At 39.6% G+C, this 23,599-nt stretch overlaps 3 protein-coding genes across 4 annotated transcripts in view; 1 reads left to right on the top strand and 2 right to left on the bottom strand.

Moving 5' to 3' along the window:
• LOC103383255 (homeobox protein unc-4 homolog) overlaps positions 1-14,178 on the bottom strand; it is a 20,829-nt gene extending 6,651 nt beyond the window's left edge. Inside the window, exons 1-5 of the mRNA XM_025058846.1 lie at positions 14,107-14,178; positions 10,522-13,471; positions 4,624-4,761; positions 1,762-3,367; positions 1,056-1,231 (exon numbers count right to left, since the gene is read on the bottom strand). Coding sequence (XP_024914614.1) covers positions 1,056-1,231; positions 1,762-2,074 — 489 coding nt within the window. The 5' untranslated portion in view covers positions 2,075-3,367; positions 4,624-4,761; positions 10,522-13,471; positions 14,107-14,178. The remainder of the gene's footprint in view (positions 1-1,055; positions 1,232-1,761; positions 3,368-4,623; positions 4,762-10,521; positions 13,472-14,106) is intronic.
• Positions 13,566-19,292, top strand: LOC103383254 (ubinuclein-1-like). 2 transcript variants are annotated; one of them, XM_008316305.3, is made up of 15 exons: positions 13,566-14,119; positions 14,243-14,649; positions 15,265-15,366; positions 15,505-15,606; positions 15,699-15,839; positions 15,920-16,011; positions 16,163-16,715; positions 16,803-16,873; positions 16,950-17,079; positions 17,173-17,297; positions 17,442-17,507; positions 17,618-17,761; positions 17,889-17,936; positions 18,017-18,595; positions 19,047-19,292. In XM_008316305.3, the coding sequence occupies exons 2-14, from the start codon at positions 14,386-14,388 to the stop codon at positions 18,567-18,569; spliced, it is 2,391 nt and encodes a 796-aa protein (XP_008314527.1). In that variant the 5' UTR covers positions 13,566-14,119; positions 14,243-14,385; the 3' UTR covers positions 18,570-18,595; positions 19,047-19,292. The 2 variants fall into 2 exon arrangements, with proteins under 2 accessions (XP_008314527.1, XP_024914597.1); XM_025058829.1 differs by lacking the exon at positions 13,566-14,119 and having other exon boundaries at positions 14,254-14,649; positions 17,442-17,504; positions 17,615-17,761.
• LOC103383272 (hemicentin-1-like) lies at positions 18,897-23,599 on the bottom strand. Its single transcript, XM_008316326.3, has 7 exons — positions 23,338-23,599; positions 21,931-22,090; positions 21,428-21,503; positions 21,063-21,201; positions 20,530-20,859; positions 20,127-20,357; positions 18,897-19,967 (listed from the first exon to the last, which is right to left on the bottom strand). Exons 1-7 carry the CDS (start codon positions 23,390-23,392, stop codon positions 19,897-19,899), a joined length of 1,062 nt encoding a protein of 353 aa, XP_008314548.1. The 5' UTR covers positions 23,393-23,599; the 3' UTR covers positions 18,897-19,896.

Below are 23,599 nucleotides of genomic sequence, written 5' to 3'. Positions count from 1 at the left end.
GACCCGCAAATGCATGCGTAAAATTCTTCTTCTTCTTTTTTTTTTTTTTTTTTAAAAAGGAGAAAGCCTAGATAAAAACATGCAGCGCGACAATGGCGCATCTTATGAATAGTAAATGTTGGTTCTATCTATCCCGAGCAAACCTGCCGCCGAGATAAAGGAGCGTTAAGCGGCTTGAGGGAACAATAATCGGAGGTTTAGGAGGAAAAAAAAAAATCCCCCCCAAAAAACACTGACTACATCAGTGGAGAGACGGGAGTCACAGCCCCGAGTCCCTGCTACAACAGACGGGAGGAAAAACACCGTCAACGACGCACAGGCTGCGTACGAACAACAGGGAGCGTTCACGCGGTATTATCGTGGCGGTGCGATAATGTTTGATCAATATTCAATTTGAACCGTGGGATTTAAATATCACCAAATCAACACTTTATTAGAACAATAGGAAATACAGCAGGTGTGGGTTTGTTTTTACCAAATTTATCAGAAGGTTTTTGTTTTTAATTATGTAATTATTAAATAAAATATTTTTGCGCAATTATGATTTTTATTTTCATTATTATCGTTATTTATTTATCTAATCTCTCATGTTATACCTGAGTTATTATCAATATAATTTTTTTCTTAAAACAACATCAAACAAACAACAATATCTAAAATATTGCAGCTTTGTATCTTTTTAACCAATATATAACCAAAGTTAATTATTAAACACTGTTCAAACCTAGACGTTGTTTTGATACATTTATAAATTAATATTTTTGAATTGAAAATGGAAATTAAAAATATATCCTTAGTCTCCGTGACTTTTTAATTTATTTTTTATTAAGCCATAAATCAATAGGTTTCCTCCATGCATAATTCAGAACAGCGGCCTTATTGATGCTCTGATCATTGACAAACAGCCTCTGACTCTGAGGGTCAGCCATTAAACAACAGGAGCCTCGTTTTCATTATAGTCGGTGAGGATCTGGTGACTATATATGTCACACACACACACATATATACATATATATATGTATTTAATTAAAGGTCTGGCGACTGGTCTTCCTTACCTGGACCCTGGACTCCACCAGGTCCAGCCTGAGGGCCAGCGCCTCCCGCATGAACACGTCAGGATAGTGGCTCTCGTTGAAGGCTTTCTCCAGCTCCTCCAGCTGCCACCCGGTGAAGTTGGTCCTGGTCCGTCTGCGTTTACAGCCGGGACTGTCCTTATCCGGGTCTCCAGAATCTGATGAGTTGTTTGTGTGTGTTTGTGTGTGTGTGTGTGTGAGGATAAAACAAATTAACAGCGGTTCATTTACTACAATATATACTAATATTGTTAACAAATAACCGTGACACACACACACACACATATATATATAAATACATTTAAATTTATTACTGTATTACAAAATCTCAAAATTATTCTCCATAATTTATTAAAAAAAAATCAAACCCATTAATATTTTAAATACATTTTTTAAACCCGGATGGCAGCCAATAAATTACAGTCTGAGACTTTTAATTTTAGCATTTATCATTTTAATACTGGTCTGTTGGTTAGTATAATATTAGTTAGTGTAATATCATGTTGTTTTTTTTAAACTAAAAAGGTAAACAGAAATAATTTCTCTTAATCACGATTTTAGTCTCTTTTGTTGTTGTTGTTGTTGTTGTTGTTGTTAAATATATGTGATGTTTCCACGGAGCCTCAGCACATTTCCCTCTTTCACTGCGTGATTGTTTACTTTAAAAAAAGAGAATTTAAAAGCCTACCTGAGAGTTTGAAGTGCGGGCTGTCAGCGGACAGCAGCGGGTTACTGGAGCCGACCACCGAGGCCGAGCAGGAGCCGTTCAGTAATCCGTCTATAGAGAAGGGCACGGCGGCGGCGGCGGCGGCGGCAGCGGCGGCGGCGGACTGCAGCTGGTGCCCGCCAGCCAGCTCGTAAGAGTGGTGCCTGTGCTGGTGTGGAGAGTGGTGGTGGTGGTGGTGGTGATGATGGGGGCCGAGCGGATAGGGGAAGCCCACCAGCCCGCCCAAGGAGCCTCCGAACTGGGCGTGAGGATGCTCGAGGACCCGGCTGTCCATGGTCGCCCGGGCTGCGGCTGCGGCGGGGCTGAAGTGACGCTGCAGACGGAAGCGGTGTGGCTGAACATGCAGTCCGTCACAGAGGAGTCAGGACGAGCAGGAACAGGAGGGAGGAGGAGGAGGAGGTGGAGGAGGAGGAGGAGGAGGTGAAGGAGGAGGCGGAGAGGAGAAAAACCGCCAGCACAGATTCTAAACACAGCGGAGAGCGGAGCTGTGTTCACGGAGCGGCCGAGACGTCAACCCTGCTCCTTCTTTTCGTGAACCTCCTCATTAGGACTCCTCCATCTGCTCCCGGGACCAATAAGGAGCGTTAATCGCCATGTGACGTCAGAGGCGCGGTTAATGGGGTAGGAAGGCTGAGGGAGAGAGAGAAGGAGAGAGAGGGAGAGAGTTTTCTTTCTGTCCAGATCGATCGTTAATTAAACCTGACTGATCCTTTAATATGACTCTGTCAAAACATTGGAGTTGAGGAAATATAATCGATCAAGTGAGAACATATGAAGAACACGAACATTTCCTGTTACACTCTTAACTAATGTTGGTTAAAGAAGAAGAAAAAGAAAAAGAACGCGACATGGGGGGGTCGGGGGGGGGGGGGGGGGACACTGATGCACTCCATATTTTCCCCTGTCGGTGGGGAACGTAGTTGCAACGTCGTGGTTCAAAGGTCGAATGGTCTGGTGGAGTGTTACTACCTGGAGCTCTGTTATTGTGTGGTGCTGTACACCTCTGCCAGAAAATGCAACACCACATTTAAAAAATAATAATAAAGAAAATGATAAAAAAAAACTTAAATAATAATTTAAAAAAGAGTAAGTGTAGATTATAATCTCTGAAAAATAATCTCCTTCCTGTGCAGCAGAACGCAGTTAAAGACGGACTAAAATGTCCATTTAAACTTGTGGTTTATAAATAAAAATAAGACACAACACAAGCAACACCAATAACCTCTCTCTCTCTCTCTCTCTCTCTCTGTGTGTGTGTGTGTGTGTGTGTGTGTGTTTCAGGACTAAACTGATCCAATAACAGTGCTTTTATCATTCCCTCTTTTCCTGAGCTGTCACATTGTGTTTTAAAGTACAAGCCTCTCTCCATCTCCCAGAGACCCCTACACAAGCACACACACACTCACACACACACCCTCTCACACACTCACACACACACCCTCACACACACACTCCAGTTGTTACGCACACTGCCTCAGTCAAATACTGCAACATTATTTCCATTTCTCACCTGAACAGCTTACACCGATGTTTACTTGTAGTGTGCGGTTGTCGTCTGCATGATTCACTACACACACACACACACACACGCACACACACACACACTGAGTCACTTTTCGGTGCACGTGCAGTTCCACTCCAGCCTGGAGTCTGTTTTTCCAGTTATTTCTACAGAAACATTTTCAAATTTCATTTTGTTTTTCACATCTTGAGTTCTAACATCACTGACAATCAGCTGCACCAGGTTCAAGGTTCAAGGTTCAAGGTTCAAGGTTCAAGGCAGAACAATAAGAGTTTAAAGTTCCTAAAACAGTGACCAGTTCTGGTTATTTGTTTTCCTTTTTCTTCTAAGAGTGTATCTTTGCAGGATCAACACGTTAGTGAACAGAGAAATCCAAAAATAGTGATGGAAAAAAATAAACTGCTGTTTTTATTTATTTATTTCAGTTATTTTCTTGCAGCAGAAACTTTTATTCACTTAAGTTAGTCGTCAACTCTTTTAGCCATTTTAAACTCAATTAAATGGAAAATTAAATTTCCAAAACTATAAAGTAAAGTACGAATGAAAAACAGTGGAATAATTGTTAGAAAGTTTGTGTTTAAAATTAGAGGAAAAAGTACAATATATATATATATATATATATATAAATTCACTTGTGTTTTAGTTTGTTCCTTTTACAGTGAGCTCTGGGCCTTGGGGAAAATAATTACCAGTAGTAAATCGGACCTGTAGGTGGCAGTAGTTCAAATCAAAGGATGCAGAACTTCCTTCAAAACCATATTTGAAAGAAGCCGTGGATGGGGATCAGATGTGAACAGTTTTAAATCATGGTTTAGGTTTTTTTGACATTCTGTCGTTGGAGCAAACTGAAAGGTTTTTTTGACATTCTGTCGTTGGAGTGAACGGTTGTCAGCGTGATTCACTACACGTCGTTACTTTTGAACTCCTCCGTAAGTCAACATGTTAATCCTGCAAAAATACTTTCTTTTTCAGAGGAAAAGGAAAAGAAACTAATTTAATAGGTGAGCGCAACACCCAGGACTGAGAACGAGACCGGTCGCTAAGAACTCTGGGAATGAAAAAGGCAGCGGTCAAATCTAATATCCTGAAATACTGCGAGTGCAGGGTTTAAATGTACTGCAGTAACTGGAGTAGGTTTTTATAAATGTTCTATGTAGAGATGTTTTCATATTTTTGAGTTTAACTCTGTACGATCTTGGCTGGAGTTCGAACCAAACCTGGACCGTCTGTGAGGACAGTCCGTGTACGAGACCAAAGCAGACGTATATTACTGCTGGTCCGTTCAGTGACAGGTTTTTTACCGTGGCCTCACGTCATCCTGTTCACATCGTTTCTCCTGCTGGGAGGTGCTGCTCAGGATGAAGTGTGTATTAGTAAATGAAGGCGTCATGGCAGAGGCCGGGAGTGACCGCAGGTCCAGGTGGACACCTACGGAGACGCTGTGAAGGGAGAGAGAAACAGAGAGAGAGAGAGGGAGATTATAAATTGTAAATGGTGTTGCAGGGGCCAGATCTTGCCTGAGGCGGTGACTGCTTCATTTTGTGTTAAATTTCTTGACAGAAAGCCACCCGCGTGCTGGTGAATACTGAATGGTAATCAGAGCTGCTTGAATAAGTGCCCCCACCCCCCCTCGTGAATTAATTCGACTTTATTTATCCAATTTCTGGAGCTGACAGAATGTTAATTTGAGTTGAGATTTCTCTCTGCTGTTCTGCCTGTGACCCGCAGCCCCGGGATTGGCGTGTTGTAATAACCTGAATCTTTCACCAGAAGCTCTGATAATTGTTACCTTATTAGCATGTAAATTGTTTAATTAATATTATTATGAAGAACCATATAATCCCTCCGTTACTTGACCCCGAGTCGACACGCGAGCGGGCTTTTCTGCATTTCAATGTCTACTTTTTAAATGGACTCTTTAATGTGGGCCGGTCTTCAGGCTCTCACAGCGACTCTGAACATTTGGAGAGCAGCGTTTGATGAGCTATCTGTCTCCATCTCTTACTTTTATTTCCTGTTTCATTTCTTTTTCTTCTTTTTTTCCTGATGTGTATTTATTTCCTCAGAACTCTTTAGGAAACTTCCACATCTATCGCCTTCACGTCAGTTCCTCACACATGTAAAAGCCCCCTTCTCTTTCTGAGCCTCACTCTCTTTATTTTCCCAGTGGCTGTTCAAGCCAAACACATGCAGTGCTCAAAGAAAAGCAGCCCTTGACATGAGGTCCTGAGAGACCGCAGCATTTAAATTCGTTTCTTTCTCCCCCACTTCCTCCTCCTTTTTTCACCCGGCACGAGTGACATTGTCAGATGCTAGCTTTAATTAACTTGATAATAAGATGGGCGACACACATACAGGCCGGGGGTTTCGCCTCCCCTCCTGCCTCCTCTCCCTCATCTGTCTCTGTGCAACATGACCAAAGCTGTACTTGGAGGAGAAACACAACAACATTGGTCTCTGCTGAACTGACGGCTTCTCAGCTCTCCTCAAAGATCTGAGGGAGGACCGACCAGGATTACAGCCGAGTTTTCTGAACGGTAAATTGGTTGTAAAGCTGTAAAGTTAGGGGAAAACCTACACAAAAAGGATCAGAAAGCTATTTTGTCACATGACATCATTTTGTACGAGCACGAGGCTAATAATTAAGATGTCGGGTTTTTTGACATTAACAATCCAACAACTGAACTGTTAACCTTTTATTTCTGCCATTTGCCATGCAGTGAAGAAGCACTAATACAGGAACAACAGAAGAAATCTCTCACCTCTCCTGCAGGGGGTGCTATGAACAGATATGCACCGGTCACTGCTTTGTTTTTGGTAATGCAACATTATTCTTAAAAAAAAGTGTTTCTCTAAAAACAAGTCACGAGGCTAAGTGTCAACAGGAGCCAGTCAGGGTGCGGCAGACGGGCTTAATATAATACAGAGCTCTGTTGTTCTGTGAAGCTGTACACTTCAAATATGTTTTTTAAAAACACATACAACTTCAGTTAGCATGATGTTAAAACTGCTCTAACCCAATCCCCATCCTCCGTTTCTTTCAATTATGGTTTTAAAGAAAATTCTGGATCCTTTGATTTGAATTAGTGCCACCTACAGGCCCCTATTTTCTACTAGTAACTATTTCCTCCAAGTCCCAGTACTCACCATAAAAGGAAAAAAATGAAATTTACACAAATTATTATTTTCCTGTGTGACAAACTTTCACCTCTGATTTTTAACACAACCTTTCCATGAACTAATCCACTAATTTCTTTATTCATACATTATACTTTTGGAAATGTAAATTTAATTTACCACCGTGGAGACAAAAATGAAAATGTTACTTGGTTTAAACCATCATAAAACATTTCACTGAGGAGTTAATGATCTCTACCTCGAGCTCTTCTTTAAAACATCATGTTGTCATTTTGTGAAATACAGTCCTATTTAGAGTAAAATGGATGATAAAGCACGGATAGCAGACTTTATGGTGTGTCCGAAAGTCAATGTCACATTGTTGACCTGCGGCTCAACCCACACCCCCTACAATCCAACATGGCCTCTTTAAATGTCAAAACACTGAGACGACCTTGGTTTTCCAGACCAGTCACGAAGCAATGGTTTATACATCAAAGCTGATTGGAATTTACTGATCTGAACTCATATTCTATAAATGAAGACCTGGAACTAACAACCGACAACCGAAGGTCATCACAAAAATCATTACCTAAATATTAAATCAAGAGCTTCATCTTAATTTACCGTATTTTCTGGAAAAAGGTCATCACAAAAATAACCATTACTAAATAATAAATCAAAAGGTTCATCTTAATTTACCGTATTTTCTGGAATACAGGTTGCACTTTTTTTATCAATTGTCTAGGTTTGCAACTTATACTCAGGTGTTACCTACATATTCACAGACACTAGAGGGCACTCTAGTCTTGTGTACCAGTATCTGCTACTCTAAATTTACATGTTACATGTTACTGACAGCCGCTAGATGGCACTGGTGCGTTTGCTAATTTCACACTGACAGCCGCTAGATGGCACTGGTGCGACTTATACTCCAGATCGACTTATATTCCGGAAAATACGGTACATATAAAAAATGTCATGTTATAAAACTGACTTCTTGTGAATCAAATTGACATCAGACCAAATAAGCAGTAAACTGGCAAAAACAAAATCTATATGTCACGTAAAATTCCAGATTAGATGGAAAAAAAACAAAACAATGTCCTCATCAATAAAACATAATGATTTCTTGTCACTGTAGTTAAACATGTATATTACAACATAAACATTCAGACCAAAAAAAACAACAACAAAAAAAACAAACAAAACTTTTTTTTTTTTTTGTTTCTTTACTAAATAAAAGTCTGTAAGTAAGTGAACGAATCAGAAGAATCTGATTTGAGCTCCAGAACTCGTCAACGAGTCTCCTGAGAGCTGGAAATGGAGTCACATTTATTTTTTCATTAGCAAACTAAGGTGAACCATTGGAGAGTTAATTACTCAATTACCGAGCGCAAGTTAATTTTTAAGCATCTGAAATGAAGTCAGTCATTATTTAGTCGTTGGGTTGATAATTAAAAGTCTCATTTAAATTAATTGTTACGAAGCTGGATTTTCATCTAGCACTTCACTAAGTCAGGGAAGTGGATGCAATTCCAATTAAAAGTGAAGGGCTTTAATGTATTGACGGGTTGTTTTTCCTTTTTCTTTTTTTTTTCTTGCCACTGAAGATGTCCTTTCTTCCCTGACACATAATAGAAACATTGATGATTTCAAATAGACATTTTCAAGTGTGGTTTAATTTTTTTTTAATCTCTATTTAAAATAAAAACCTTCACTGCCTTTATCTCATAATGACTGTTGTTATTGAATATATGATTTTTTTTTAAAAAAATCCCCCATTTCATTAAGATAAACTAAAAACTCAAAGTTGTATTTGTTTTTTGAACACAATTACAGGAGCAAAAAAAAACAACAAACTGTATAAACAATGGGTTCAGTTAATCAGTGGAGCTGTGTTCACGTGCACCGCAGCTTCCTCGCAAAAAAATCTGTTTCTCCAAAACGACTGTAATCAGATTCAGACTTCCTCTGGAGCAATAACTCCATTTCAATTAAAACTGACTTATCACCTTTTACTAAAACAAGCTTAATATGTCAGAAAATGTTCAATGCTTGAAAGACTCCAAAATGCCATTTTAATTGTCATCAGTGAGTGGGATCTCCCCCCGCAGCCCTCCCCTCCTCTGCTCCCCCCTCACCCTTCTTCCTGATCACCCTCCTTCTTTTTCTTGGGTTGTCTTGGCACAAGCTGCACGGAAATAGACCTAATTAACCTCCCGAACCCGCGGGGAAATCCGCTATGCAAATTAACTTTTTCAAAATGTAGTAATGATATAATTTGAGAAATGGCGGCGCCAATTTTTTCTTACGCCCGGGCCTCTTGGAAGTGTTTGCATTAACATCTCAGTGGTTCACTCCATCAATACTTTTCTCAAATACTCTTGATCTCCTGGTGAGTGTGTGTGTGTCTGGTGTGTGTGTGTGTGTTGGAACAAATGCCCAGATCTGATGGGCACCATAAAGGAAGAATGGATCGGCCTATTTGGCCACTGGCAGGCTACTGGAGCCCAACAAAACCATCTGCTATAGGAGAGAAAGAGGGTAGGGGAGAAAAAGAGGAGGGGGAGGAGGGGGGAAGTCTCCTCCTCCTCCCTTCCCTCCCTTCTCTCCCTTCTCTCTCCCTCTCACTTTTCTCTCCTTCCCAAAAGAGCTCAGCTTAGAGCCACTCTGTGAACGGGGAAAGATGTTTTAATTAGGCGGCAAGTTCATGAATCTCATTTAAAACCGTTTAATGAATCGCTGCGTACGAAGAGTCAGCGCACGCTGCAGTAAAGGGACGGACGCCGGTTCAAAAATTAAGTACTGTTTTTAGGTTTGTTTGTGTTTCTGTTTTTGTTTTTTTCTCCATTATCCCCGGGTGTCACCGGCTTCATAACTGTTTAAACTGCAGTAAAACGACGACAATCAGTTTATTGATTATTAATGTGAGGCTTTCAGGAGTCTCTGCTGACACTAGTGCACATAATAATATTAATAATAAGGATTAAAATACATTTCATTATTTTGTGATAGATATATGTAAAAGAAATTAAACAAGATATAGGTGACAATTTTGTGAAGGAAGATTTTCCCATATATTTAAATATTTTATTTTTTATTAATATCTTTAAATTCTATATTTGGTTCCTGTAAAAATGTCTGTAAAAATACCACTAACGACTGTGTAAAACCACTCATCTACTGTAGAATGACATTTTCACCTTGTATCAGTAAACATCAGTATGAACAACTAATGAATCACTTCACATCTGCTGGTTTTTCATAAACACACACAGACCCTAAACCCAACCTCTAATTAGGAATAAATAATTACCGGTGCAAGTTTGTTAGTATAAGCTGCAAGATAGTGATTTAAAAGGCGACTGTGTCTGTGTCTGTGTCTGTTGTTGTAGAACGTTATTTCTATCAATTATATTGTGTACATGTTTTAGGACATTTCTGGTTTTGGGACGTAATTTGTTTTGATAACATATTAAATATCTTTATGTGATTTTTTTTGTAACACCCACTGAGTTGAGCTTTGATGAAAACATTTTACAAAAATCTATATAATTTATTAAAACTGCCCCATTCAGTTTTTCCTTTTGTTGATACTGTTGCCATTACGGCCGGTTTAATCTGCTGAATCTGACAGATGTTTGTAAACTTTATTTATATTTTATATGTGACCACACAGCTCAAATATATATAATACATATATATATATATATATATTTTATTTTAACTGTTAACTGACTCATCCACAGCTGACGTCTTTGTACGACATATGAACGAAGCTGAAGTCCACCTGGTGGTGAATCAATGAACACGACGTGATTTTATTACACCTGATCTTGGTGACGTCTCCTAACATCTGCAGGTTTTTACCAGTTTTAGTCACTTTTCCAAATTATTGTCTTGTCGGTAATAAAACAGTTTGAAACCAAATGTAAACAATTATAATCAAATCCAAAATTACACCTTAAATTATTTCCCCAGTTGCACATTTGCTGTGTGTGTTGTAACGGGCTACGCACAATTTAAAACACAAATCTGAAAAAACTAGAAATAAAAAAAACAAACAGTTCATTTCTTACTGATCACAAGATGTTCTGTCAACGTCTTCACTTCTTCACCCGTGAAAACTTCCGTTTGACTTTTCACACACGACTGGGGGAAAAAAAAACATTAAAGAATGTGAAACGTGTTCAGGATTATTTTGCAACTTTCATTTGAATGACCAGCTGTGTTTTCACACTTCAACAACAACAAATAATAATATAAAATATATAAAATAATAAATATGTTTCTTCACAGAATACCTTTTTTCATAAAAACCTATATGTGAATCATAAAAAAACACCTGCCCACACAATCAAGAAGAATCACAACAATATTACAACAAGTAGTAATGTAGTATCAGGAAACCCCGTTTTGAATTAAAGCGTCTTTGACTCGAGTCCCCAAAATTTGATTCAAAAATGCGGTGGCTCTTTTAATAAAAATATATTTTTGCGCTAATGAAGAGAATGTGTGACTGTTTTGGCTCTCAGCCAAAATGACAAGACAGTGAAAAGCTCACAGATATCAGTCAGCAAGAGCAAATAATTTCATATAAACTGCCAGTTCACCAAGCCCAGCTTAATGACACCCTCTGGAATATCCCCCCCAACATATGCCTAATTGTTTACAACTGCTTGTTTACATAAATACAAAATGCTGCAGGGGAGGATGGATGGACATGTGAGGGCTTGAGGGTGAGGGGGGGTTTAGAGTCACTACACTATCAGACAGAGGCGTAGAATTAATAACAATTTGTGGCAGATAATTACTTATCAATTAAAGCTGTTATCCTGGCTAATTAGGCAGCGTTCATTAAATTCAGCCAATTTAAGCCTTAATCAAAGTTAGCAGGGCCTGACAGCATAGGAGGGAGTCGGATGATGCGCGCCCCCCAGCGGAGGAGAGGAGAGCTACAGGAGAGTCTGTGTCAAGAACATTGAAATTGAGCTTCGTCAAAGTGCTTTAAAAAATGAAAGGTAAAGAAAGGCAAATACGGCAAAACACAAAATCGAAAGAGTAGGTTTGTTTGTATACATTTTAATATAATTTTCAGTCAAGTGTTGAAAGCTGGTGTACTTTTTAGTTTGAGAATTAATTTTAGAACTAAAACTGATTGTTACTGAGCATGTTCAATTTTTTTTTCATAACTGACATTTATATTTTTACCATAATCTTACATTTAAATAAAAATAATTGATGGCAAATATCTACATACATTTATTATAACACCAACTGCCAGTAGGTGAAGTACAGCACATGTATAAAATCGCTTCTATTTATCTGTGAATCATTTGATTCTTTTTGAACCAGGATCTATTCTATGAATATTCTGTTCTATGTACTCCATGACTTCATGCATCCTGCTAGAAATCTATTAACCTTAAATGACCACGTCAAACTCTAGCTGTTGATGTTTCTTTCCATGTCACTCTGCTTTATACAAGTAACTCAGTGTAAAGTAATATGAAAAGGATGAGGTTTATCTTCTAGATGTAGCGGCCATGAAACTTTGTGGAAAAATCTAAATCTAAAATAATATAAAGTAAAATCATGTAAATAAAAACATATTTTATATAATGAATAATAACAGTAATAATCAATGTTGAACAGAAATGTGTAGAACACACAAAAGCCAGATTTAACTACACCCCCGTACCCCGTCCCACCCACTCCACCCCAACCCTCTGTCCTGTCACCTCTGATTTTAAAGCCTTCGCTTCCAAAAACTGTTGGAAGTCGCCAATTTGACAACAAAGCACAAGCTTCTTGGGGGCGGCTGGGCACGAGGAACGAGTTAATTAATATTGGCTCCTGTTTGGTCAAGTTAATGAATGAGTGAATTATGCACCTCTGGGACACTGCCTCCCCGATCGCTTTAAATTATCCCCCGCACCCCTCTTTCTCTATTGTCCTCCAATTTCCCCACTCTGATCCTGCACTGATGGGGTCCCTGTCCCTACACACACTGACACACACACACACGGACTCCATCTGTCTGTCTTCATCCTGCTTGTGTGGACTTTAGTTCATTGTCTCCAGCACATGTATTGACACCTTTTTTTTTTTTTTAATTCAACGCTCCTATTCAACCCTGCACTATAAGCTCAGGGTGGCAAATAACTTCCATCCCATTAACTCATTTGAGAGGGGAGGCTACTCAAACAAAGCTGGGCTGAAATCTGATCCTCCTTCATTTTCTCCTTCTCACACACACACACACACACACACACGGACTGTTGATGAAAAGAGGAGTGGTTAAAAGAAGATCCATATTATTTGCATTAAAAGCCTGGCAGCGTGAAATTCATTTATAATTACAAAGCAGGCTGCAGTGAGTGTTATGCAGATCAGGGCGACATGTGTGGACCGAATCATGCTCAGAGTGGTTATTCGGTGATATGCTAACGGGAATGTATGGTGACAGATTGCAATTATCCTGTTATTGTAATTGTCAAAATCAATTCACTGCAGGCCAAGTGCAGACTACATGTAAAAGAGCAGGAGTAACACACGACTGTCTGGATGTGATTGTGGTTGAGACCCTGTTAACTGAGTCTCAAATAACAACAAGATGCTGCTGTCAGGCCTGTCACTTTAAATAACGTGAAGACACCCTGCGTGTTCCATCCAAATGCATTCCAAGTGTTAAAGCTAAGAGTGGACTGGAATATGTTATTATGTTGCACTCTATATGAAGTGTACATACTTATATGTGTACATACATATATATATACATATATATACATACACACACACACACACACACTACAACTTAGTTCATATATGTTAAATGCTCTTAAAACGTATTTAGTGTTTGTCTGTCTCAAAGAATGTTAGGTATACGGTCATCAAAACATCATATAAAACACACACTTACAGTTGATTCTTCTTCACATGGGTGTCCATCGCCCCCTTGTGGTAAAACAAAGCGCATTCCAGGTCTGTGCAATCCACCTCGCTCGCTGCTCGTTTTCCAGCATGTCCCTGAAATTATGGGCAGTTAAAATTTAAATTAATAAGAACCATATGCCTATTTAACAAAAAATAATTCTGTTTTAAAAGAATTGTGAATAAATAATAAATGAATTTAATGGTAACATTTTTGTATCCAAAACAGCTCAGTGATTGTTTTTTTGGGGGAGGCATCAAGGTCAAAGGTTTTCCTGGTGTTGAAGTTTGAGTCAAGTCATGTCATGAATATGGAATGTTTATTCTGTTCCATATATTTTTTATATATTTTCTTCTTTTTATAAAGTCAACATTAAGAAGGCATTAAGAATTCTAAAGCACTTGCTCTGCGTATAATTCTATAAAGACATGGTTAACAAAATCAATAAAACTACAAACAAACAACTTAGTATACTATACAGTTGGGGCCTAACTAACACCTTTGATCTGGTTGATGAATTCTGTTGTGTGCCTGTCAGGTAGTCAGTCCTCGTTGTTTTGACAAAGTTACATTCCATTTTAACTAGATTAGCAACTGGTCACAGAACCAATAGCTTCATATTATTGCATTTTAGCTGCCGATCAGAAATCAAGATGGCGACCTTCAAAACGACCACTTTTGCTGAAGCTCTTCGGAAATACATTTGGTTACAAACCAAGTACAAACTTACTAGGGAACCGCTGGTAAGGTGTTTGGCGTAAAGAATTATGACAAACCGAAAACATAACTTCGGAAAAAATTGTAAAAACACAACTCGTACTGGCAGTTGATACGTTAAGCCGCCATTTTGTTTTTTGTTTTTTCAGAGACCGTGCAACTGTGAACTGATTGGCTGCGCTCAGTGAGAGTATTTGAACGCACCTGTTATTATTATTATTTAAGTAAACTCAACTTCGTTACGTAGTTTAAACCAAACTGTGGAGGAGCTCGGTGGTTTTTAGCTTCTACGATGGCTGAATCCAGGAGAGTTCAGTTCACTACTCTGTCCAGTCTCACACCTTCACCCTCAGACCAGAGTAGCAAGTCTTCGTCACCGGTACGGTCGGTACCGTCAGTACCGTCACCACCGTCCCTTTCAGGTGTCGAGCGAGGCCAGCTAAACGGACCAGACCAGGCCGTTAACACCAACACCGTCCGCCTGCTGCTCACTTTATTCGAGCCCGATGAGCGAAGTTTCCCGGAGTTTAGCTACACTCAGCTCATCGATGGCAAGGTAAGAATTTAAACTGAGAGTGAGATAAGAATATACATTTATTTATTGTCAAAATTCACTTTTTTGACCTCGATCTAAAAATGTAGCAAAATGTAAACGTCTGATTTTGATTGAATGTTATTGGTAACATGGGCGTTTTAACAACCCCTAAGAAAATGGACAAAAAAAAGCCCTCTGTAATGAATTACAACCCATGGAGGTAAAATGGACAAAAAAAGCCCTCTGTAATGAATTACAAGTAAACTGATTAAATAATAAATACACATTTGAAATAAAAACATTATCGTGGCGTTTAATGTAAGGTTATTGGAAGGAGGGTATTTTTAATATTGGTGTTTAGTAATAGAACACAGATACAAAAATCATCATGTTTATGGTTTAATTTGTATCTACTTTTTCTGTGAAATGTTCTCCTTTGTTGCACAATTGAATACAACTACGTTTCTATCCAAGCTGTGATTGGCAAGTTTAAAAAAAATAAAAAGTTTTCTGCCAACAAGCCAAGCAATGTGGTTTCATCTTCCAACACTTTTGACCTAATTTTCCTAATTATTTACATCACGCAATGCATCCTGTGCTCTCTCTATGTTCGTGTGATGAACACCTTTTTATCAGATCAACTGTACAACTAACGGCTCACTAAGTAAGCTGGAGGAAGAAGAAGAAAAGGAGAAAGATGAGGTGGCTGTGATTGCCAGAAAACTGGAAGAAAAATATGTGAGTTGTGTGACAGAACTGTGTTATTTACTTTTATCTGACATGTCCTATAATACTTAAAAATATTTAAAATTAATATGGAAATGAAATGTAATTTTTTTTTTCTTCAAACAAATGAAACAATGTCTTTATCTGCAGGGTTTAAAAGAAAGAAAGAAAAAGAAGGATCGCATTCAGGATCTGATAGATATTGGATATGGATACGATGATGAGGATTCCTTCATCGACAACTCTGAAGCTGCAAGTCCACTCCTCAGACTAGCATTTCAAAATTATTTCTTTAAATTACTTTATTATGTGGATGATTTATTTAATTTTTTTGCTCCCTGCAGTATGATGAATTTGTCCCGGCCGCCATCACTACGAAGTTTGGTGGATTCTACATAAATTCAGGGATGCTACAGTTTCGCCAGGCGTCTGACACAGAGAACGAGGAGGTCACAGCAGGAGAGAACACTCTCAGACTCTCAAAGGTAATTACTGCACAGAAATAAAGAAGAATAAATAATTTTTGCACCAGTGACTGAAATTGTGCAATTGTTTCATGTGTGAGAAACGTAAACACAATCCTGGACTGGAGAAGCCAAAGAAGAAACATTGCAGTTTAAATGAAGAGACGAAAACACACATGGAGTCAAAGAGCAGGTGAAGTTAAAAAAACACTGACTTAGTTTCTGGATTAGAAAAATAAACCATTACTGTTATTAAGGTTTCAAAATGGGCCTTAGTTTTTGTACCTCCAGGACTAGTTAATGAACTCTTCAATATCATATGATTTTTCAAATTGATGTTACAGTGAATCGTATCAATCTGGACTCGTGGAGATAAAGCGAAAGAAGAAAAAAGGTCTTGGCACACTGAGCGTCACCAGTATGCTGAAAAAGTTTCAAAGAGAGAAGCAGAAGGAACAACAGAAAACTGAGAGAGCCAATCAGGTCGTGCCTGGAACTACAGGTGCAGCCACAATCCCTCTGTCCCCAGCAGATGCAGCAGGCGGCGGAGGCTGTGTGATAAACGATCCACTCCTTACTTTGATTGGCTCGACCAATGAGCAGGCTCTTATCCAGGCAGCCAATGCAATGGATCTTGACATTGACCTGGTCTCCTTGTTGGATGCCACTGAAAACATTTTGTCGCCAAAATCACTTCGTCATGCCACCACAGAGACCCAGCTTTTTCAGATGGAAACTGATGATCAGCGTGTTGCCAAAGCTCAGCCTCCGTCCCAAACTCAACCAGACCAGAATCAGCTCCAGCCGGAGTCCAGTTCTTCGTCACCACAGCAGTTTGTGCCTCTGCCGGAAGGACTTACACCAGGATTGGAAGACGCCATCAGAAAACTCCGGGTGGTGAGAGTGAAGTCTCATCTGGTTGAGTTTTGCCTTCATTGGTCAACTGCATTTTTATGCATTTGAGGTCATTTTTTAATTTTCAAGGCTGTCAAGTCTGCAGAGGGCGAATCAAAGCTCAAGTTCTTCACACCACTGATCAACTCTATCCTGCTGGAGTGAGTATTCTAACCACAGAAATTGAACTCTTGTGTTGATGTCTGACATTGTCCTCTCTTCACTGATCTGCTCCAGGATTGAGCTGCAGTGCAGAGAGCACTGCGCTCCACTGCGCTCCAAGTTGTACACACACCTGTCGTCATTCCTGCCGTGCAGCAGAGAAACTCTCCTGAAGCGGGTGAAGAAACTGTTTAACACGCACATGGTGAGGACAGTTGTTTTGAGTTGAAATTTTTACACTGTTATCAAATACACACTTGTTTATTTTTTAACATGTATTTTATCCTTACTTTTCCAGGAGGAGTCCCCTAACGTGGAGGATCCTGTACAGAAACTCAGGGAGGCGATCAGCAAAGCTCTGCCTGAACAGCTGGCTTCCTACCAAGCCAGCTGTGAAGCATTTGAACAAGTTAAGGCTTCAAGGTAAGTCAGACGATCATCTGAGGCTTTAGAAGAATTCCTTCATTTTAAATGTACAGTTGACAAACAGATTTGTGAATGTAAAACGATGCTGAATAAATGATAAATAAAGCAACAAAGTTGAAAAGGTTCGTCTGTCTTCATCAGGGCAAAAGAAGAAGGATATGAGGGGAGAGGGCCAAAGAAGGTGTTCGTGTGGGATGAACAGACCCAGTCAGATATGACTTTACTCTAAATATTTTTGACATGTCAATATTTTGTCAGTAAAAATCCTGTATTTTTTTTTTATTTTATTTTATTTCATTTTTTTTTTTTTTTTGCAGAAAGTGCCTGTGTAACTTGTTAAGGCAAAGAATGGACAAATATGACAAAGAAAAACACGGGAACCAGGAAGTGGAAGACTACCTCAGGACGCTGCTGGAGAGTGAGGTGAAACCTCTCTGGCCAAAAGGCTGGATGCAATCCAGGTACGTCATTTACATGAGTACATTTTTTTTTTTTTTTTTTTTTTTTTTTAATAAAAAAAAAAAAAAATTTTTTTTTTTTTTTAATTAAAAAAAAGAGAAATTTTTTCTTCATGTGTTTGTTCGTCAGAGCCTTGATGCAGGAGTGCAGGAAGTTGTTGGGCTTATTTGCTACACCGTAAGTAAAACCATCTGTGGAGTTGATTATTCTGCAGATGATCATTCTGTTATACTTAGACTGCCCCCTTGTGTGCTCAGTGCGAAGAAGGCCAGGCTAGATAAGAAGCAGTCCTCCATCACTAGTCAATCTGAACGCCAGTCTCTAGAAAGTCGACTCTCCCAAGAACCAAATAAAGTTTCCAATCCTGCCCTGGATGGTGTTGGAAAGGAAGTATGGACTGGTCCTCCTCGAAACATCAGGGATGTTGATAAAGGAGTGATTTTTGTGGACATTGATTCACCGACGCCTGCTGCTCCAAACAAAGGTTTCACACCTGTTCCAGCTCATTCCCTTCTGGATCACCTCGCTGAACAGGCACTGGCTCGAGATCCATCTGTCCTGGTTCCTCAGGAGATCCTCGCAGCAGCCATCGCAAAATACAAATACTCCACTCTGGGCCACCACTGGGGTTTTGGCGTGAACACCAAGAGCCCGCCTCCGCCTCCTCAGTCCAGCCCCGTTGGTTTCCCAGTGAACAGAGTGTGTCACGTTGTTTTGACACAGCCTCTGCAGACCGGACACTACACCAAGACTTTGGACGTTGGACAGTCACAGATCGTTTCTGACGATTCTTGCAGGAGCATTCAGTGACCGTCGCCAGTGTGGGTTCACCGAGGGTAAGTCTGAACTTTATCGCAGCAGTATCAGTTGAAATCGGCCTTAATAATAAAAAATAAAAACCATAAAGGCAAAGTCGTATCTGGCAATACAATGTTACACAATACAGGGCAACGATACGATATATTGGGATACACTTTGTTGCTATTGTCATGGAAAACTGTCAATATAGTAAACATATACTTAACACCAGGTTACTAAAATTGTTAAAAAAATTGATTATAATATTTGACTAAATTGTTCATAAAGAAAATCAATACAGTGCTTTAGAATATTGATACCGTGTCGTGAAACAAAATATCGTAATATTTTATTGTAGTGTTATTTTCTTACACCCCTAGTGGTTGCATAACAAAAGAACAGCTGTTAGACATTTGTGGCAGATTCATGCTTCAACAGAGTCAACAGAATTATGCGTGCGTGTGTGTGTGTGTGTGTGTTCTCTTTCAGATCCACAGAGGAGACCTGGACATGTGACAGGCTCACAGTCAACAGCAGCTGTTTACTGTTACAGTCAGATGAATGAAAGCATCATTTTAATGGCGTTAACACTTGGATTACACTGTAACAAGTTGATCAGTGGGGTGAATTCTTCAGTTCATGTTCATTTCCTCATTTTCATTCCTTTATTCTGACTTGTAGTGAAAGTAATGTGATCTGTGTTAAGTTAATAATAAATAATAAATGGATTATCAAGAACACTGTGTAACCAGCTTGATTAATTATGTAACCAATTACTGAAGAAAACAAACAATATAATTGGAAGCAAATGTGTGATGGGCTGAACCAATACAAGGTGTTTTTTTTTTTTAAGCAACATTTGTAATAACTTGTACATTCAAACTAGAACCACGAGGCTTTGCAGTGTTGTGTGGATAGACATCAGACTGAATCTTTTTTTCTTTTTTTTTTTAAGCTGACAATGCTGTGATTTACAAATACTTCCATGAAATACCCAAAGAAAGTGTACCTATACAGAATCCAAAAATAGTTACATGGAGGGCAACTGGACAACGTAGGTTTTTTGTTTTTTTTTAAGATGTTTCACTGGGAAATTCTGGTATTTAGTCTCAAAGGGGCTAAATTAAATTAAACGTGTAACGAGGGTTGTTGCAGAAAGGCTAAATACCAGAATTTCCCAGTGAAACGTCTTTTTTTTTAAAAAACCTACTTCGTCCAGTTGTAACTATTTTTGGATTGAATGACCTGGATGACTGAGAGCCTACACAGAAGCTCCTGTGCAGAGCAGTTCATTGATCAGTGTTTGAGATCAGAAACGCTGGAATTTTTCTCTGCCGTTTCACAGCCGGTAAATCATCTGGATCAGAACCACGGCTGACAGGATGTATCTGTTACAGCTGTTGGCAGTTCCTAGAGAGAGAGGAAGAGACGAGGTCATTAACACAGACTCGGCTTCACTCTATTGTTTCTACTCTTCCAAAATAAATGTTATTAACAAACAATCCAGGAAGGAAAAGTCTTTCCCTTTTTTTGTTTAATTCAACTCATTTGTCACATTAACAAACCTACCACTGCCAACAAGGACTTCGACTTCAACTGTGAAGTTCTTCTCTCCAAGATGTCCTCTCGTCTGTGCCGTGTATTTCCCAGCATGCTTTCTGCTGGAGTAAGTGGGCAAACCCACTGCCTGTCCGTCTCTGTACCAGGTGACTGAGGGTTGGGGGTTCCCTCCGACGTCACAGACCAGACTCTCCCCTTCTCTCACCTGTAGCTTTTCTGGGCAGTGAAGGTGTGGTCCAACTGTGGAGAGCCATGGTTACCGTCAGAGGAGGGAGAAAAGTCACGACTGCGTTCAGTGGAATCAGTTTGATGTTTGCAGTAACATCGATTTCATCGAAACATTTTTCATTTTTAATGTGATCAAAGACTGTTCCCCAGAAATAACTGAAGAGTTGTCAGCAGTTTCACTCACAGTTCACTGAGGCGTTGAATTTTTGCGAAGTCACCACTGGGGGGTGCTTTGGTCCTTCGGGTCCTAGTTCCAGCTCGGCCTCACACCAGTACTGAACCCCATTGTCTTCCTTCTTGGGGAGGATGTCCAGAGTGAAGACTTCAGTCACCGGTTCCTTCACGGTGTTGTTGGAGCGGAGTCGAGCCAGTGCCGTTTGACCTTTATAAAAGGTCACAGTCAGGAGTTCAACAGGAGCGGCCTGCTGCACTTCACACTGCAGAGAGTACCGGTGACCCTCCACCATGGCCCCGCAGTGGTTGACAAAGCTGATGGACACGTTGTCCGGAGGCTCTGTGGACCAGGAAGTACAGACAAAGACGTTAAAACTACATTCAAGCAACGTCAGACTTAAACAATGTCACACGTGAAGTTATTGTCGAAGGTCTGTTTTCAAAAACCTTCAGACCAGTGTGTAAAAGTAAACCATAAATGTGGCTTCATGGTGTGATTATGTTTTGTAAAAAAAAAATGAAATTGAAAAAGTTTGTACTCACTGTAGACCACTACTGGGACGTTAATTTGACACTGCCCTTCCTGATCAATTAGTGCATAACACATGAGCTGGATGCTCCACTCAGTCATCCTGTCTACACTCCAGACTAGATACTGAGCCACCATGGGCTCTGGAACTGGCTGCAAAAAAAACAAAGAAAAAGAATATAATGTCAAACAACTTCATCTGCTTGGGTTCATCAACAACTCCAAAAACTTGGATTTTATTTTTAATCCTGGTTATAAACTGGAAGAAATGATAACAGCATGTGATGTTATTTAGCAGCTCATTAATGATGCGTTCAAGTTCCTGAAACATGTAGGGTATTTTCAGATCATTTTAAATCTGCGGACGTCACCCTCGTACCGTTGGTGCGTTCCATCCCAGGGGTGTAAACTCCATCTTAGATCGAGAGCAGTTGACTGTAGCAGGATCTCCAAACCTGTGATCAGAAGGTTCAAGGCTGGATTTGTATCAACAGCTTTAACTGACCTGCAGTTTTTACCAAGTTTGTGTCCGATGTTTCCCAGCTTCCCTTTGTTTGGTGCTGGTTCTGGTTCAGAGCAGATCTGACCCCGAACACCTCAGTGGTCTGAACCAGAACATCAGAATTTGGATCTAAAACCTTTTGTTGTTCTTCCTAATTTTTCAGCTTCCTTCAATCTATTTTGGATCTAAAACCTTTTGTAGTTCTTCCTAATTTTTCAGCTTCCTTCAACCCGGTTCCACCATACAGTTTTAAAGGTGTTGTCGGTTTGAATCTGTCTTTTCTTATCAATAACGTAGGGCTAACTCAGCACAATTTCATGTAAAATCATCGTCAACTTGAGAACGTACAATTGTAGCACTGTGAAAACGTTATTCCATACCTGACCACCAGGGTGGAGGGTGATGTGGTCAGAGTGCAGGCAGCCTCTGGACTTGACTCTCCAGTGCTGCTGGTGAAGGGAGTGGTGACAGGAGAGGTGGATGATGGGAGTCTCGAGGGGTCAGGTGATGGAGCAGGTGGGCGGTGGATGGATGTGGTGACTGTGGTGAAAAACAAAGCAGGCGAGGGAAACAACACACAGGAGGTCAAATGTCATTTACCTGGAATTTATGACAGATTGTTATGAAAACAACAGTTTATTCTCAACATGAAAAAAACAATATATAATATTCAGAATTTTGGAAACTGTAGTGACCTGCGGAGCCCAGTTCTTATCACTGCGTCTCCCCCAACATTTGCCTCGGGGCATGAACTCGTGAGTCATTTTCCACTGTCTTATCACAACACAGGCAAGGGTCAATTGAATTTTGCCATCTCGTAAAATAATACTCTTTTTTTGCTGATCCATTGTGTAGCATTGTTTGGCCGTGCACTGAATACACCCAGTGTGTTCCTCTGAGGAAGGAAGGACACCCTGCCCAAGTCAGACGGACTCCCTTCTCTTTTCTGTGTCCATTGTTCCACTGAATCCTGGGGTTGTTCTCCGGCCTATCTGAGGATGGATCTCGCCCGCAGTGGCTCACTGGTGTGTGTGTGTCACTGTGGGTGTGTGTGTGTGTGTGTAAGTGTGGGTGTCAGTGCCAACTGTGTGGTCAAGATTCCTCAGCTAAGAGATCATTTGACAAAATGAACAGTCAGGGAAATCCTTCATCTGTCAATCACATGGTCTGAGCCACAAATGAATCAAAAAGATGAGTTTATTTTAAAAACAAAATTCAAAATGGTATAGATATTTATGATATATACAATTAATAGTTGAACGAGATATGACAAAGATCAGGTATAAAGTGCTTATAAATGCACCTTCAGTCTGTAGTAATAATAAAATATAATTATTTCATTTAAAAGAGCCACATGTGCTTATGATTGATGTTGATTGATGGTTAATAGTAAATATTAATATTTAGTTTAGTAAATGTAGCATTAATTAAGAAAATGTACAGGGTCACAATATAGCATTTTTAATATTTACCAAAACAATATCTATTTATTAAAATGTAATGTTAATTACTGTAATTTGAACTTTTTCTAAGACTTTACACTCCACCCTGTTTTTGACTCAATTTGAACTTTTTCTTTACACTCCACCCTGTTTTTGACTCAAAAAAAATCAATATATATATAAATGTATATCCAGTCTATGTGTGTGTGTATATGAATGTACTGTATATATAATTATTTATAATGAATGATTAATTAATTAATTCAGCTAAAGCTATCCCAACATCCACCACAGTCTCCTGTGTGTGATCAACACTCATTAACGTCCGCCGTCGAAGACACTCACCTGAGTTAAATAGGTGGAAGAGCAGGAGTGTGATTGGCCTCTGAGGCGCGAACATCCTTCATCGGTTTCTCAGGAATTTCAGCTGCTGATGTGACGTCTGTGTCGCAGCCACGTCTTCTGGAGGTGAGATGCTAACGGTGACACGGTCTGAGACTTCTGAGAGAAACGCTGAGCACATCTGGGTAATACTGTGTGCGTGTGTGTGTGTGTGTGTGTGTGTGTGTGTGTTTCTGAATGTAATCATCAAGCCGTTGCTTTGCTG

Source organism: Cynoglossus semilaevis, chromosome 9 (assembly GCF_000523025.1).
Source record: "Cynoglossus semilaevis isolate Cse_v1.0 chromosome 9, Cse_v1.0, whole genome shotgun sequence".
NCBI lineage: Eukaryota > Metazoa > Chordata > Actinopteri > Pleuronectiformes > Cynoglossidae > Cynoglossus > Cynoglossus semilaevis.
Note: the sequence above shows the minus strand (reverse complement) of the source record. Positions and strands in the feature narration are given on the sequence as shown.

Bases quoted from the DNA above. Each gene is read 5' to 3' on its own strand.
- LOC103383272 (XM_008316326.3), bottom strand. From the start codon at position 23,392: ATGTTCGCGCCTCAGAGGCCAATCACACTCCTGCTCTTCCACCTATTT. The intron at 21,504-21,930 runs GTATGGAATAAC...TTCTGATCACAG, and splicing joins CCCTCCACCCTGGTGGTCAG to GTTTGGAGATCCTGCTACAG. The intron at 19,968-20,126 runs GTAGGTTTGTTA...CTCTCTCTCTAG, and splicing joins CGAAGTCCTTGTTGGCAGTG to GAACTGCCAACAGCTGTAAC.
- LOC103383254 (XM_008316305.3), top strand. From the start codon at position 14,386: ATGGCTGAATCCAGGAGAGTTCAGTTCACTACTCTGTCCAGTCTCACA. The intron at 15,840-15,919 runs GTAATTACTGCA...TTCATGTGTGAG, and splicing joins ACACTCTCAGACTCTCAAAG to AAACGTAAACACAATCCTGG. The intron at 16,716-16,802 runs GTGAGAGTGAAG...TTAATTTTCAAG, and splicing joins CCATCAGAAAACTCCGGGTG to GCTGTCAAGTCTGCAGAGGG.